The sequence below is a fragment of the Melanostigma gelatinosum genome (assembly GCF_949748355.1).
Source record: "Melanostigma gelatinosum genome assembly, chromosome: 22".
NCBI classification, from domain to species: Eukaryota; Metazoa; Chordata; class Actinopteri; order Perciformes; family Zoarcidae; genus Melanostigma; species Melanostigma gelatinosum.
Window position 1 is genome coordinate 15,952,422 of NC_136655.1, and position 14,220 is coordinate 15,966,641.

The window sequence follows — 14,220 nt, forward strand, 5'->3', positions numbered from 1 at the left end:
CCGTGCCATAATTGGCCGCGCAGGGCGACGTGCTGTATTGAGCTGAACTTTCCTTCGAACTCCCTTTTTTAGTTATTCCTGTCACTGTCTTTGAAAGCACTGCAACAGACACGGAGCTCGAGTAACCACACGATACCTCCTCATCTCACTACAAACACCTAAACAAGGTGGCAGCTGGCTGGAAGGAGCTGAACGTTTCCTACTTCTTGACTGATTCTTTCCAGCTTGACCAATCTCCACCAAAAGCATTTTGAGAAGCGTTCTGCTGAGTGCACCAATCCATACTGACTCTGAGACGCGCTTCTGACAGAGAATTCTCACCCTTTTTTTCACACTTGCATACACAAGACATGCTTAGACAGCTGTTTAAATCACAAATATCCAACTGTAGATGTGTGTTTGAATTTAAAACTTCAAATTGTACCGATATTGATTGATCAAGCTGGTCTGTGAGCTCGATTGTTTCACCACAGACAGATTACCCTCTCTAGCTACGATTGGAAATATCAATGAATGAATGCAAACCGTTGATTTCCTCCCATGGAGCTAACATGAAATCTAGTTTTGGTTCAGTAAAGAATCTGCACTGCTGATTTTTAGTTATCGAGCTACTCGAGTTTCTCGAGTGTTCTTCTCACATCCACCTTTAACCGTGTTGTGTTCTCTCAGGAGCCAATCATCGCTCTGCTCAGGTGCTCCTCCTTTTGGTGATCCCGGGTCACCTGATCTTCCTCTACACCATCCACTTGATGAAGAGCGGACACACCACCCTGACCCCCATCTTTATGTCCGTCTACTTGGCTGCTGCCATGCTGCAGGTGAGTGCGTGATGATGTGTGCTGGAATATGTGAGAGGCTTTTGCACTCTGAAATCGACTGTTTTACATGTGTTGCTCTTTATTCCACATAAAAGTATTGAATCTCAAGGGACCCAGAGTCTTAATACAGCAGACATTAATGATGCTTTAAAGAGAGTTTCGTTTTCAGGAAGGTTTTCAAAAACAAAAAGCTCCGTCTCACGGGATTAACCGGAACCCGAAGTGTTCATTTAGGCTTCAAGTCTATTATTTTTACAGTACGCGTCTAGATGTGAGCTTGATGGCCAATAAAAAAGCACAGAATAACAGTGTCTTTGGCAGCAGAGCAGCGGCAGCGATGCACTCAGCTGTGTGATCGTTTGTCCCACCATCCTCGAGCCGGTTAAGAGAGGTGAGTGAGGAGTCACCAGTCAATCAAAGGCATTATCAAATAAATCATAACAATGGTTTGTGAACGTACGAGTCACTGCAACCATGATTTTTGCCATGTTCCACAAGCTCTTTAAGCGTCTGTTAGTCTAATAAATAAACAAAATAAACCCTCAGAAGGTCAAGAAAGTAAATGTTCTTACACCAACCGCACACCTTCTGAATTCAAGTTTCTCTCTTTGAGAGAAGACCGGCTTAGTTCACTCGACAGGAACGAAATACAAGTAACCGTTTCAACCATCACCAACTGTGGTTACGTTGAAATACACCGTTCATATCCAAAGTTCTTCAGAGGCAGACTATTAAATAAGCAAAGTGAAATGACAAAAATTGGCAAAACATCCAACTCAGCGATGTACTCAGCCGATCCATCGCCAGCATTTTAAATGAGAGAAGAGTGATTTATGATTTATGACATCGTTCTGAATGGTGTTTGTGCATATGATTACCACACACACAGTAATCTGTGACTATGCAACACCAGTTTGCATTATGACCTTCAACAAGCTCATTTTACCTGCACTGTTAATTTCCATTCATATGCAAGAACAAACATACTTTTTCTCATCTATGAAAGATGAATGTGAGGAGGACGTTTGTTTCCTTCCCAACACTTGCACACTGAAGTAGGAGAATCAAGTGTGTGTGTGTGTTGTGAATTCCTTGAGCGGCGTGGTTTTGAGCGACGTCTGAAGGAATCTCACTTCTGTACGTTTTTGTTTTGGCAGCAGTTAAGATAATTATGAAGGAACAACTTGTGGGTTATGATGAATTCACTTTTTCAGCTGCTCCGGGATCTGTGTTGAGGTCTGGAACTTTAAGAATTCAGCTCGCGTGTTTTTGTTTGTGCTCGAAAGGCTTTTGAAGGCTCCCTTAAATCTTTAATGCAGACATTGAACATTAGGATGTAATCCTGGCCGCTGAGGCGCTGGAAACTTTCCAAATGAATTAAGTCCATAGCAGGAAGAGCTGCTATAAGGGTGCTGCAGTCCCAGATGGATTATCAGATGGCAGAGACAGGCCCATGGAGTTCTTTCACATCTTGATATTCACAACCACTAAAGAGAGCGTACTGTATTGATTGGATTTAAGAACCTTAAACAGCACTTTACTTTTTGTTTTATTAAATGTTCGACATGGTGAGGAAGACGAAGACGACACATGTCAGAATAGTTCATGAACTTTTTTCTCTTCTTTGTCGTTCTGCGTCTGGGAAAGTCCCTGAATCCTGCTTTGATTGAGGGTTTCTGCACTATGTCACAGCAGCAAGGTTATTACGGGTATGATTATTTATTAATTATAACTCAAGTTGTATCTGCTTTGTCATCAATACAGACTCAGGCAGAATAGCAGACGTTAACTATTATACTGAATGTTGCACAAAATATGGAAGTGTAATACTAACAGAATGTTTTCCCATACAGCAGGGGTCTTCAAGGTTTTTCAGGCCAAGGACCCCCAAACTGATAGAGAGATGGAGCAGGGACCCCTGACTATATATATTGTATAAAATTGTGTTTTATATTAAACTGGGCCGAGTGCCATGGATAAACATACCTCTTTATTGTGCATTCAATACTTAGCTGTTCAAATGATACACAGGTTCATATATTCATGTTGTTATTTTAAACATGTGCAAGGTACAGTGAGTAGGGAGGCCGTACCACTGACATTTATAAACACACCTTGTCAACTGATACCAATATCAACATTGTCTGTCAATAGCATGATAATCATGCATAGCTATTCAAATTTAATTTATTTTAAACATAAATGAAAAATGAGTGATGGCCTATTAGTGCCACTGCCATGCATAAAGATACCTGTTATCTTGCATACAATACTGAACTATTAAAATAATGGACAATTAACCACACATAGAATGAGACTCCAGTTGTTTTTGGCTGTTTTGTAACTCCTCCAATTTCGATATAAAGAATGTAAGGGGCTTTTGACTTGCACTGGCATGCTTGGTGTTCAGGTGGCGACGTAAATAAGAGCTTCAGACTGTTAGCCAGAACCTCACTGCACACCATGCACTGTGGCTTTGGGGAATCTGCGTTGCCAATCCAAGTGAAGCCCAGACACAGATCATTTTCATCATATTTCTTTTTTTTCCCCAGTCTGATGCTCTCTCGTTTCCTCTTTTTTACCTTGACTCCGCGATGGGCCGATGTGCTCCCGATTTGTCTGTGCAATCCCTTCCTCCTTCCTCCGTCTCATCTTCCTCTGACTCCCGTTCGATTTCCTCGCGCTCTCTCTCGCGCTCTTCTTTTGTGACTGATAGCTTCAGATGTCCCACCTGACAGTTTCCCCGATTTTCAGCCAGTTTATCATATTTGCATGAATGTTGCTGAATGAATGAAGTTAGCTGCACAAGCTAGGCTAGCTAGTGTACGTAAGAGACAGTCTGGCGGCAGGAGCTGAAGTGCATTTATTTATTAAATTGTACGTTTTTAATCTTACAAGGGGAATTTTTATAATTCATGTAACCGAGCGTCTTGGGTTCGTGTATAAGGGCACTTATCATACAGTAGTAACTGGAGTCGGGAGATTAGACATCTTGTATCAGCCCACGGCTACTCTCTTTATCATTGTTTTCTCCTTTGGCCAGAGGCGGGGGTTGCGCCTTCGCTATGGCAACCCTCAAGGGACATATCATCTCAAAACCAGAAGAACGACAAACATCTGACATTTTTCCTCTCGCGCACCCCCTAGAAGCAGCTCACGCACCCCCAGGGGGGCACCACACTTTGGGAATCACTGGTGTAAAGCATTAAACGTAGTTCTGTTCATACCTTGTTTCCGCTGCCCCCTAGTGGCCAATATGACCTGTTATTGCAGGTTTAGCAGAAGGGACGAAACCTCTGCCAAAGCAGGCCTTCTTCTGAGAAACTTTTCAAACCGCTCCGCTATACCACATATCAAGTTCTTCACTGCCCATCTGTATTCCAAGTGTGTTCCAAACACTATGATATTGAAGAAAGAAATACGGCTTAAAGCTATTGCTTCCGTCTCAGTTGTCAAACATAAGCCTATGGAGCTCAATAGCAAGTACCTACATTAGTCTAGCATTGTACTTTTCTGTCTGTGGTTCATTCTTAAACTTGTGATATGGTGAGAGCTACAAATGGTGAAACCTCTGAAACACATCAAGGTGAAAGAGTTGCGTGAGGAGGATTCAGAGGTGAGCGAGCCAGGAAGGAGAATGGAGAGAACTATTGCGCTCAGTGGGCCTGATGTCTTTATCTTTCTGAAAACAGATGTGTGGCCATTTGAGGGTTATGAGCAGGCTGTACTTGCACAGTGGCTGAGCTATACCTGTACTCTAACCCAGGCACTGATGATGTTAATAAACATTCTGCCACTCTCATCATATTGCCCGACTGTAAATTAAAATGAGCTCGACGGTCATTTATAATCCCTGACCTGCACGGGAAACATTCATTTGAATGATTTCCATGTTTGGATTGTTTGGGGAAATTGAAAGGACCCTGTTTGGACTCTTGAATGAGGCGGACAGCAGCATTAGTTCTGGCTCTCGGTAGTCCCAGCCAGACTGGTGTGGTGTATTACTGCATAAGTGAAATAACCGTACCCATGCCGATGTATTTCATCTAATGTCCCACGATAACCTCAAGCAAAGAAATAAATGTTTAATTCACACATGACCTGCCTTTTAAACATCCAATTTCCTGAAACTGCCATCCATTTGGGATTCAATATATGCAGACCTCACATTATAGTTTCTGATTTTCCTCTCTGTCCTACATGGGGTCAGACACAATTTGGCAGTGATGTCTGTAGCAGTGGCGAAATTTGATAATGTCACAGAAAGTACTGTAACCATCTGTTTCTTTCATAGCAAGTGATAAGTGGAAATTGCACATGCTGCCGGTTGATAATGTTCCATTTCAAGAGAAAGCTGCAGCAAATTAGGAGAGAAATTGAAACATTCCTGCAGCTCGAGTGGCCGTGATATCTGTGCAAGCCTCATGGCACAGAGTGGAGAAGAAGACTCGAGATCTGCATTTTGCTCAAATCAACAGTGAATAAAAAAACTGAGGACTTACCAAACGAGTAGAAAGCACGGCCTAAACAATACACAAGACAACATGGTTTACCAATGCTGTATTAGCCCACAGTGTATTTAGAGAGAGAATGAGGCAATGCAAAACAAACCAAGGCAACGTTGTGCAATACGCCTCAGGTGTCAAAGCAAAAGAGAGAATGAAAAGGGTACGCAAAGGTTACCCCTGATAAATATGCATTACTATGGTAATGTTGCGTTCCTGGAACATTTAATAATACTGAGGTCAGAAGTCTTTAGGTCGGTACACGTTAAGATACAAACCGTGTGTGTGTGTGTGTGTGTGTGTGTGTGTGTGTGTGTGTGTGTGTGTGTGTGTGTGTGTGTGTGTGTGTGTGTGTGTGTGTGTGTGTGTGTGTGTGTGTGTGTGTGTGTGTGTGTGTGTGTGTGTGTGTGTGTGTGTGTGTGTGTGTGTGTTTGTGTGTGCATGTAGATACATATGTATATACATGTGCGTGCGTGCGCATATGTATATACATATGTATGTATATACATGTGCGTGCGTGCGCATATGTATATACATATGTATGTATATACATGTGCGTGCGCGCGCACGCGCGCATATGTATATACATACGTATGTATATATATATATAAAAATAAAGAATTTAGTGTTTGAAGAATTCACCTATATGAGTCTGTTCTCCCTGGCCAATTTTCTCTTTTGGAAATCGCCCTATGATTTGACTTTCACAGCTCAATAGTCCTGCTCTGCTCTCTGTATCCTCGTCTCTCCCCGTGTGTCACGGTGTGTGAACATCTCACTCAAGTCAGGAAACTTGACAGAATACCCATATTTGATTGGATGAGCTGCATCACGTGATGTGATTCACAACGCATTGGTCGGTGTTTTTCCTGCACCGCTGAACAAGTGCCGTAAATGCTGGAATAATTCCGCTGCATAAAAAATGCCCTTCAAAATAAAATAAAAAAATGTTGGGGTCAGTCAAAGGCCCGTGACCCACTGAAAACGGGTCCGCGACCCACTTTTGGGTCGCGAACCACCAGTTGAGAATCACTGATCTATAAGATTACATATAATTCCATATTTATCAACTGAGGCATTGCTTAAACACTCACACGGACATTTCTGTTCGGTGCTTTTTACAGTCAACCGACTACTGTTTACCGTCAATCATTGAGACGGGAATGAACGTGGCTGCGATGACTTCAAAGAGGCTCACAGTATTATAAACCGCTGTGCAGTGTCTTGGTGTGTGCTAAGCCTTCAAACTCCTGGATGCATTGAAGCAGTCTTTCATCATCTCACCAGAACCTGAAGCAACATTCCAGTGCAGCCTCTTGTGTGTGTTTTAAAACCAGATTCCATTTTTGTTTATTAACGTGTGCAAATAAGCGATGTCCAATTAGTTCCAGGATTTACAGGAACGACAATTGTTTGGTCCCAATGCCGATAATATAATATTTAATATCCGCAGATACCGAGTCCAACGCGGTGCTCATGACGTTACTGTAGTCAGTCCAATTTAATCTACTGTACTAATAATTGAATAATAATTGGGTTTTCACATGCAAGCAATGTGCTTTGCTGTATCGGTGAATAATATAAACATAGTAAGAGAAATTAAAACGAAGAATGAAAGCAAGTATTGCAAAAATCAAGAAAGCGAAAAATTATTATATGAATATATGAAAAAATATGAAAAACTACTTTATAAATATGTAAAATATATCTGAATTCATAAAGGAAGAGCTGTGCAGTTTTTAGAAGTAGTTATTTGTAGTTATTTAGTTATATCTCATCTCTGCAAATCTGACCCAGTTTCTGTATGGACCTGGTACATGACAACCCAGAGATCAGACCAGGAAGCAGAGTTGCAGTCTTACACACTCCGCTGAGGGGCGGAAATGCTGGACCATTCTCCAGCCTTTTACTCCTGCCTTTGGAACCGGAAGTATGGGAGTGTTGAACTCTGATGAGGTGGGGTAGATGACTCCGGCTTGGAGCAGGCCTTCAATCGTTGGCCAAATGCCTTCCAGTTGTTCTTGTTTCAGACGATATTGGGGTCACAGGAAGCTGATGTGGGTCTGTGAATATGACTTTGATGGGTTCCGTAGTCAGGTGGCCAACGTCATAGGCCCCTGAGGTCCATAACTTAGCCGGGACCTGAGCCAGACAGGCAGTTGTAGCTGGATGATCTGAACACGATTTGCCATGGTGACGAGGCAAAGGGAGGTGCTCCGGTAATGTGTGTTCAACAGTGTCAGGGGCTGTCCATCTCCACATGGTCTCCTCCTTGGCTTTGAGCAGACCTTCAGTAGTGGTTGGTTCCCAAGTGAGAGTTAGTGCTCTCTTGATCATAGGTCCCAGACCTCTGGCCTCATGGCCAAAACCAACAGCCATAGTGACATGGGGTGATGAGTCCGCATCTAGCTGATACCATGAGCGAAGGAAGGGAGATAGAATGACTCTTGATGCTACTCCTTCCTGGCCACAAAAGATGTGTAGACACTGAATGGTGGGTCTAAGGTGAGACATGTTTTCATCCCAGTCTTCTGTGTAGGGGTCGTCGGGATCTGGTGTGACATTTAGAGTGCAATGGACGTGCTCCAGAGGAGTTTTGTACGGGAAAAGCTGAGTGATTTTTGGTTTGAGAATGTTGAACCAATATTGGATGGCAGGGGTCTGGGGGCCAGTTTGAAGACAGCGTAGCCAGTAAACTTCTTCGTCTGTGGGGGACACCATCTCTGTAACGGGAGCAAGGGAGAGAATGCGTACTGGCATGGACAACGTACTAGTTTGTGGGTTGGACGAGACATGGACACCCTCTTGGTTCATCCAGATGCTCAGATTGAGGCGAGTCATCAGATCTCGTCCCAGCAGGTTGACTGGGCAATTTGGAGCAGAGAGAAAGCTGTGCGTCAGGGTTGCATCTTGAAATGTGATGGGGAGAGGGGTGGTGTAAAATTGTCGAACTGGAGTGCCAGAGACTCCCACCACTGACACAAACCGGTCCGACAACGGCTGCGTAGTCATCACACTCGAATATGTGGCTCCAGTATCGACGAGGAAGATGTGATCCTGTCCATTTACTGAGCACCTGATTAAAGGTTCGCTGGTGAGGCCGAAATGTAGAGTGTGTGACTCCAGTGGTTGAGGGGCGTGTCAGCCCTTCCGTGAGGGCTGTTGTAGCCTCCAGGCTATTGTTGTTGACTGTTTGCCTGTGTGGCATGGGCCCCGCCTTGGGGACCATGTTCCTCGTCCCAAGGAGCCTGATGGGCCCCTTGCTGTGGTCTTTGTCTCTCATAGCCCCGTCCGCCTCCTCCCCTGGAGTATTGTCCTCTTCCTCTCTGTGTTTGCTGCGGTGCTAACACGCAGTCTCTTGCGGAGTGTCCCGGTCTCCCACAGTTGTAGCAGAAATAGGACGCTCCTCTGCCTCCAGGCGCTCCTCTTCCTCTGCCTCCTCCTCTTCCACCCCATTGGCCCTGTGGGACCCATGGGCGTGACTGTTCACCGCCTGCTGACATCATAGCCATCATAACCTCCAGTGGGACGGAAGGAGTAGGTGCCGTTGGAGGTGGAGTCGGTGCAGGTTGGACTACCAGCTGTTGTTGCTGTTTAGCCTTAGATTTCTTGGCGGCCTCAGCCGCGTCTTGTTCTTTGAGTTGTTTCTTGAGTAGGGCCTTCTGCAGGGCCTTAATTTCTGTGTCGCTACCCGCCTCAGTTTGAATGTGCTTAGAGAGGTAATGTCGGAGCTGGGCGTTCCACATGTCTTGTGTCATTGCTTCTAGGCCAACCACTGCGTCCATGCACTGGCGAGGTCCATCAGGGAGGCCTCGTTTTAGCATTGCACGCCATAGTGCCACTGTGGTAACACTTCCATCATGTGGCTCTCTGAAGGCCTGGCGCCACACCCGTTCTGCTCTGGCCAGATACAGGGGCGGGGACTCTCCCGGGGCCCAGGTGAATGCTGCCACTGCGCCTTGGTTCACTGGAGTGGGGAACTTAGTTCTGAGCTCCCGCCACAACGCTGTACGATATCGATCAAAGGGGTCGGCATCTGGTGCCGCACCAGCGCCTGCCATGTGTAGTAGGGCAGTACACTGGGATGGGCCCAGACAGCGGGAGAGAAGTGCTCTCAGGTCGCTCACTGCCAGCTGGCGGCCAGCAGTCAAAGCTTCCGTGAGCTCAATCCACGGATCGGCTCCTGCATCGAGGGATGGAAGCTGTTGTACCATGCTGGTCATGTCTGCAAACCCAAAAGGCACAAATTGAACACGCTGTGGTTGCGCTAGAGTGGGGGCTGCTCTCAGGGGATATATACCAAAAACACTCTCCTCTGTTTCTTCTCGTTGGTGCTGGCCCTGAGACCGAAGCTGCATGGCATGTCGGGGGAGTGGAACTCCAGTCCCTGTCGTGAGGGGGAAGACTTCTCCGTGTAGAGTGCCTGACACCGTATACATTGGCAATTTCACCGGTCTGTCACAGTGGCTGGTCTCTCTGCTGTGGGCTATAACTGAGTCCAGAGTCTGTTGTAGCTCTTCCGCCTCTGTTCGCAGGACAGAGAGCTTCTCCAATGTGTTTGGTCCGCTTGAGTTCCTTTGTGATGGCTGTCTTCCAGCTGCAGGATCATAGTTCAGGTTGCTTGTCACATAGGTCTCTTCTGAGTGCATGGGGCGAGGTGTTGTGGCAGCGATTTCGTCGCGAAGTCGCTGAATACACTCCTGATCGAAGTGTCTCTGCCGCTGGGCCTCCGTTTCATCCTCTTTGGCCTGCTGGCCTCTCTCTGCTGTCTCAGGATCTTCTTCGTCTATGGGGACTCTTGTCATAGCTCTTTCCAATGTTTTCACCCTCTCCATCATGTCTCATCGCTCGCTCTGTTGAGGTGGAGCTTGTGTCGATGGTGCACCCTTCATCCAGGGACATCTGGAATGCTCCTGAGAGCAGTCCTCCCTTTACTTTTCTCACCGGTGCTTGTATGAATGGATTATTAGGGGAGTATGGGGGAGGAACCGGAGGAAGTGCTGGATACAGGCTAGTTGGGGGAGGGGCCGAGGCCAGAGATGTTTGGCCCGTTTCCTGTGCAGTCTTTTCCAGACCTACCGGGGCTTGAGTGGTAGGGGTGACGTCAAGGGGGTTGATGTTGAGTGACAGATGGGGCCTGGTTTTTTCTTTTCCGGTCGGCATGTCCACCTGCATCCGATCTGTCATGGCCATTCCTAGTGCCATCATTGCCACTCACTGTTCCTCTTCTCTGTCTTTGCGGGCTTGCTTCAGTGGGTTAGCGAACCCCCATCGCTTGGTTTGATTTGTCGTTTGATTTCTCTCTGCAGTCTGTGCGTGAGCCACTCGTTTTGTCAAATCGTTGGTAAAGAGCCGGAGGTTGTTGACTGATGGAGGTAGTGGACTGGCCGCCTTCCACCATCCCTCCTCTTGCCATCGTTTCATGCAGTTATCCCAATGAATCTTGTCTCTTTTCCATGCAGTCTTGCCTCCTGTGTCTGAGTGTTTTTTTCAGTTTTGCACGCAGTTCTCCTGAATAGCCACCAGATGGAGCCACAGCTCCAGCCATGTCTTCTTGTGTTTTTTTCCCAATTCAAGTTTTTTTTTTAAAATTCAATTCCAATTTCTTATTTTTTCAAAATTATTAATTTTTTTTTTAATTTTTCAAATTTCTATTTTTTTTTTCAATTCAAAATGTTTGGATGCAGTACTCCCGAATGTCCACCAGATGGAGCCAAAGCTCCTGTCAAATGTTGTTCTTGCAGTTCCTGAAGTACCACCAGAGGGAGCCAAAGCTTCTCCCAACTTTTCTTCCTGCAGTTCCTGAAGTGCCACCAGATGGAGCCAAAGCTGCTGCCAAATTTTCTTCTGCCCTCTGACCTTGAACGAGACTCGAACTGTCCCGAGCTACAATCTTTCACACTCCCTACAGCTGCACCTGGTCCTTATCTACAATTTTCACTCCCTTGTTCAGTGTCTCTGCCTGACTATCTGCTCTGTTCTGTTCGCTTTTTAATTTTTTACGGTCCCTAAGCAACACAATTCCCAATTAATCTGTCTAACTCTACCAGTAAAACTGACATGTATATTAACCCTCAGCTTTCCTCAGTCTAACCTAGTGTTTTGTGTTTCTGTGGTGGGTGCAAGGCTTGTGTCTTATGCTTGTATTCTGCTCCACTGGCCGTCAATCACTGAAAAGCACACAAACCTGCCAATTCTCAGCTGTCTCTAACACATGTACGCTTCACACAATCACTCTCATCCATACCAAATTAAAACCATACACTGCCGGCACTGAAATACACACAAATCACATATGGATCTGTTCTTATAGCGTTTACACGAGCTCGGTCCCTTGAGGAAATGGGTGCCTACCTGAGACATTACACAGCACGCAATCGTCCACACACTGCCTTATTCCACAAATAATCGCACACAGACCACGTCTGGAAAGATCTATTGATCTTATTGTTTACAGTGTACGCCTTGTACGAACACGGTCCCTTGAGGATGTAGCGATATCTTGTGCTACAATTGAATCGATGTCTCCCTGAGATCATCTACGCTGCACACAGACCATACACTGCCAATTCTGGAATACTCGGACATCAAACCACGTATGGATCTTCGTTTTACAGTGTCCGCTTTCACACGAATCTGGTCCCTTAAGGAAATGACGTGCAGACTCCTCTCACACTACTCTCACATCAGCGTATTTCAACAACAATTTCTATATACTTGATCCAAACTTTAGTTTGCTACGTCGCATAAATCAACAGTGTGGCCCGGGATTCAGTCTTTCAGACCGTCATTGGTCAGCGAACCGAAGCTTTCGCCACGGCTGTGTAACCTCCGAATCAGTTATCGAAACTTACGCTGTGAACACAATGTCAGCCTATGCAATTTCACAATTGTCAGTTTCTGTTAGATCCACACACACGCATGTACATTCTATACTAAAATCCCCCACTGCTGGCACAACAATCCTGTCACAATGCTACGTAATTTATCTTTAGCAATTGAGTCAATGCAATTCATACTCACAACTCCAGTACTCCTGACCAATTCAATTTAGTATCTATAGACAATCTGCAGATTTCAATAAAATAGGCTCTGCTTACCTTTTTAGTTCAGCGCTGTTTGATCAGTTTCCCGAGTTGAGCAGAATGGCTCCGGTCGGCAGCCGGCCTTCCCAGCCTCTCGGGAAAATGCCTTTTTTTTCTTTCTGTTGACAGAAGAAACGTCTGTTACTCGATGAAAAATCCTCTTAGATCGTTAGAACCATTCTCTGCTACCATGTTGAGAATGAAACTCGAGTGAACAGACTGAGATCGAGGCGTTTAGCTCAATTCAAGCAATAACATTTATTTGTGACAGAAGTATTATGTCCAGCAGTTAAACGTACCACGGACCCTAGCAAAAAGGTGCAAAAGTGAAACCTAAGGGCGCTTATACAGAGTGCGCAGGCGTGTCATTTGGTTCTCCTTATGGAGCCATTGGTTAAATACAAAGTAGGAGGCAGATCTGTTTCTAGCGTTCAGATGGCCTGATGGAACACTGGGCAACTTCACCCACACTGGCTCACTTCCGGATCCCGCCTTCTCTGGAACGTCAGTGTGTGTGAAATGTTGATGTAACAGCATATTGTTAACACTTAAGGTGCCGAAAAAGGGTGCAGTTCTAAGCTATGTCGAACTTTCTGTGTGAATAGATAAAGAGAACTCTTCTCCTACTCTAAGATGGCAGTTTCCGCCCTAATCTGGTGGTTTAAGCAAGTGTTTCTTTCAGGGCCACTGTATCTGTTTCTATCGTGCGAACAGGCGACGGAATGCCCTGCTCGGTGTTTTGACCTACTTACAGTGACCTCACAACTCCGCAATATAAGCTTACAAGTATAGCGCATATTATTTAACATTGAATGAATATATTTTATTTACAAATCCCCCTTTTAGACTGGTGTGTCGTCGTCTAACTGGGAGTTTGTCAATGAACGCAACTCTGGTTCTTCTTCCTGGTCCCAAGACCCCTCTGGATTGAATGAATATATTTTATTTACATCCACGTGGCAAAGTAAAAATGCAGTCGATGCGTCGGTTGTGTGAGGGGGGAGAGTCAGCAGAGTAACTTCATTGGTTATTTAAATCCCGTTTTGTTTCTCATGTATTTTCCAGAATGACATGTAGGGGAGCTTTATTCATTCACTTCTCATGACTGTCACTGCGTCCCAAAGTAAATGAGTTGAAGCGGACATCCCTTTTAAATGTGATTCAAATACCAGCAACTCTCTAAAGACGCTTCACGTTTCACTGTTACTGAGTGTGGCTAGTAGTGCTGATCCTTGTGAATTACGCTCATTTGCATAGAAAGGGGCCAATTTTGTGCTAAATGTCTGCAAATAACCCCATTTTAATTTGAATCCGTGCAAATAGGATTGGAGCACTGAGACGCTATTTGCTTGGCAGTACTAAAGTACTGTGTATACTTGGACAGTAAAATGGTTTATTGTTGTCTCGTTTGTGCATGTTTAGCGTCCGCGAAAGCTGCACCCTGGTGTCAGAACTCATGATCTATTGCACTCTAGAGCCTGGCTGGCTGTCATGTAGGAGAGCAGCTTCACAACACTGATCAGGTTTATTTCGCCAAATACCGATCCCTCGAAATATGCTTTGATCATTCCGCCATCATTCCGGTCACGTAATATTTAAGAGCAGGTCGAATGTCATTTTCCTGGGGGCAGGTACCAAGTCTTTGCAAGGACCTGCAGCAACACAACCACACTATGCAGTGCTTTCTTAAAGTGCTTTCTGTGCAATGGTTTGCTCTAAGCACCTGCCAAGTACGGTAGGGTCCAATCAGTCTACAGGAATTACAATCACAGACCCTAGCAGTGTCTAAACACAAACCCATTCTCAGGTATC

The 14,220-nt window shown here is 45.2% G+C and overlaps 1 protein-coding gene across 1 annotated transcript in view; it reads left to right on the plus strand.

Annotated features, from left to right (window-relative positions):
• slc41a2b (solute carrier family 41 member 2b) overlaps positions 1 to 14,220 on the plus strand; it is a 38,461-nt gene that overhangs the window by 19,219 nt on the left and 5,022 nt on the right. The window contains 1 exon segment of the mRNA XM_079294737.1: positions 670 to 818. Coding sequence (XP_079150863.1) covers positions 670 to 818 — 149 coding nt within the window.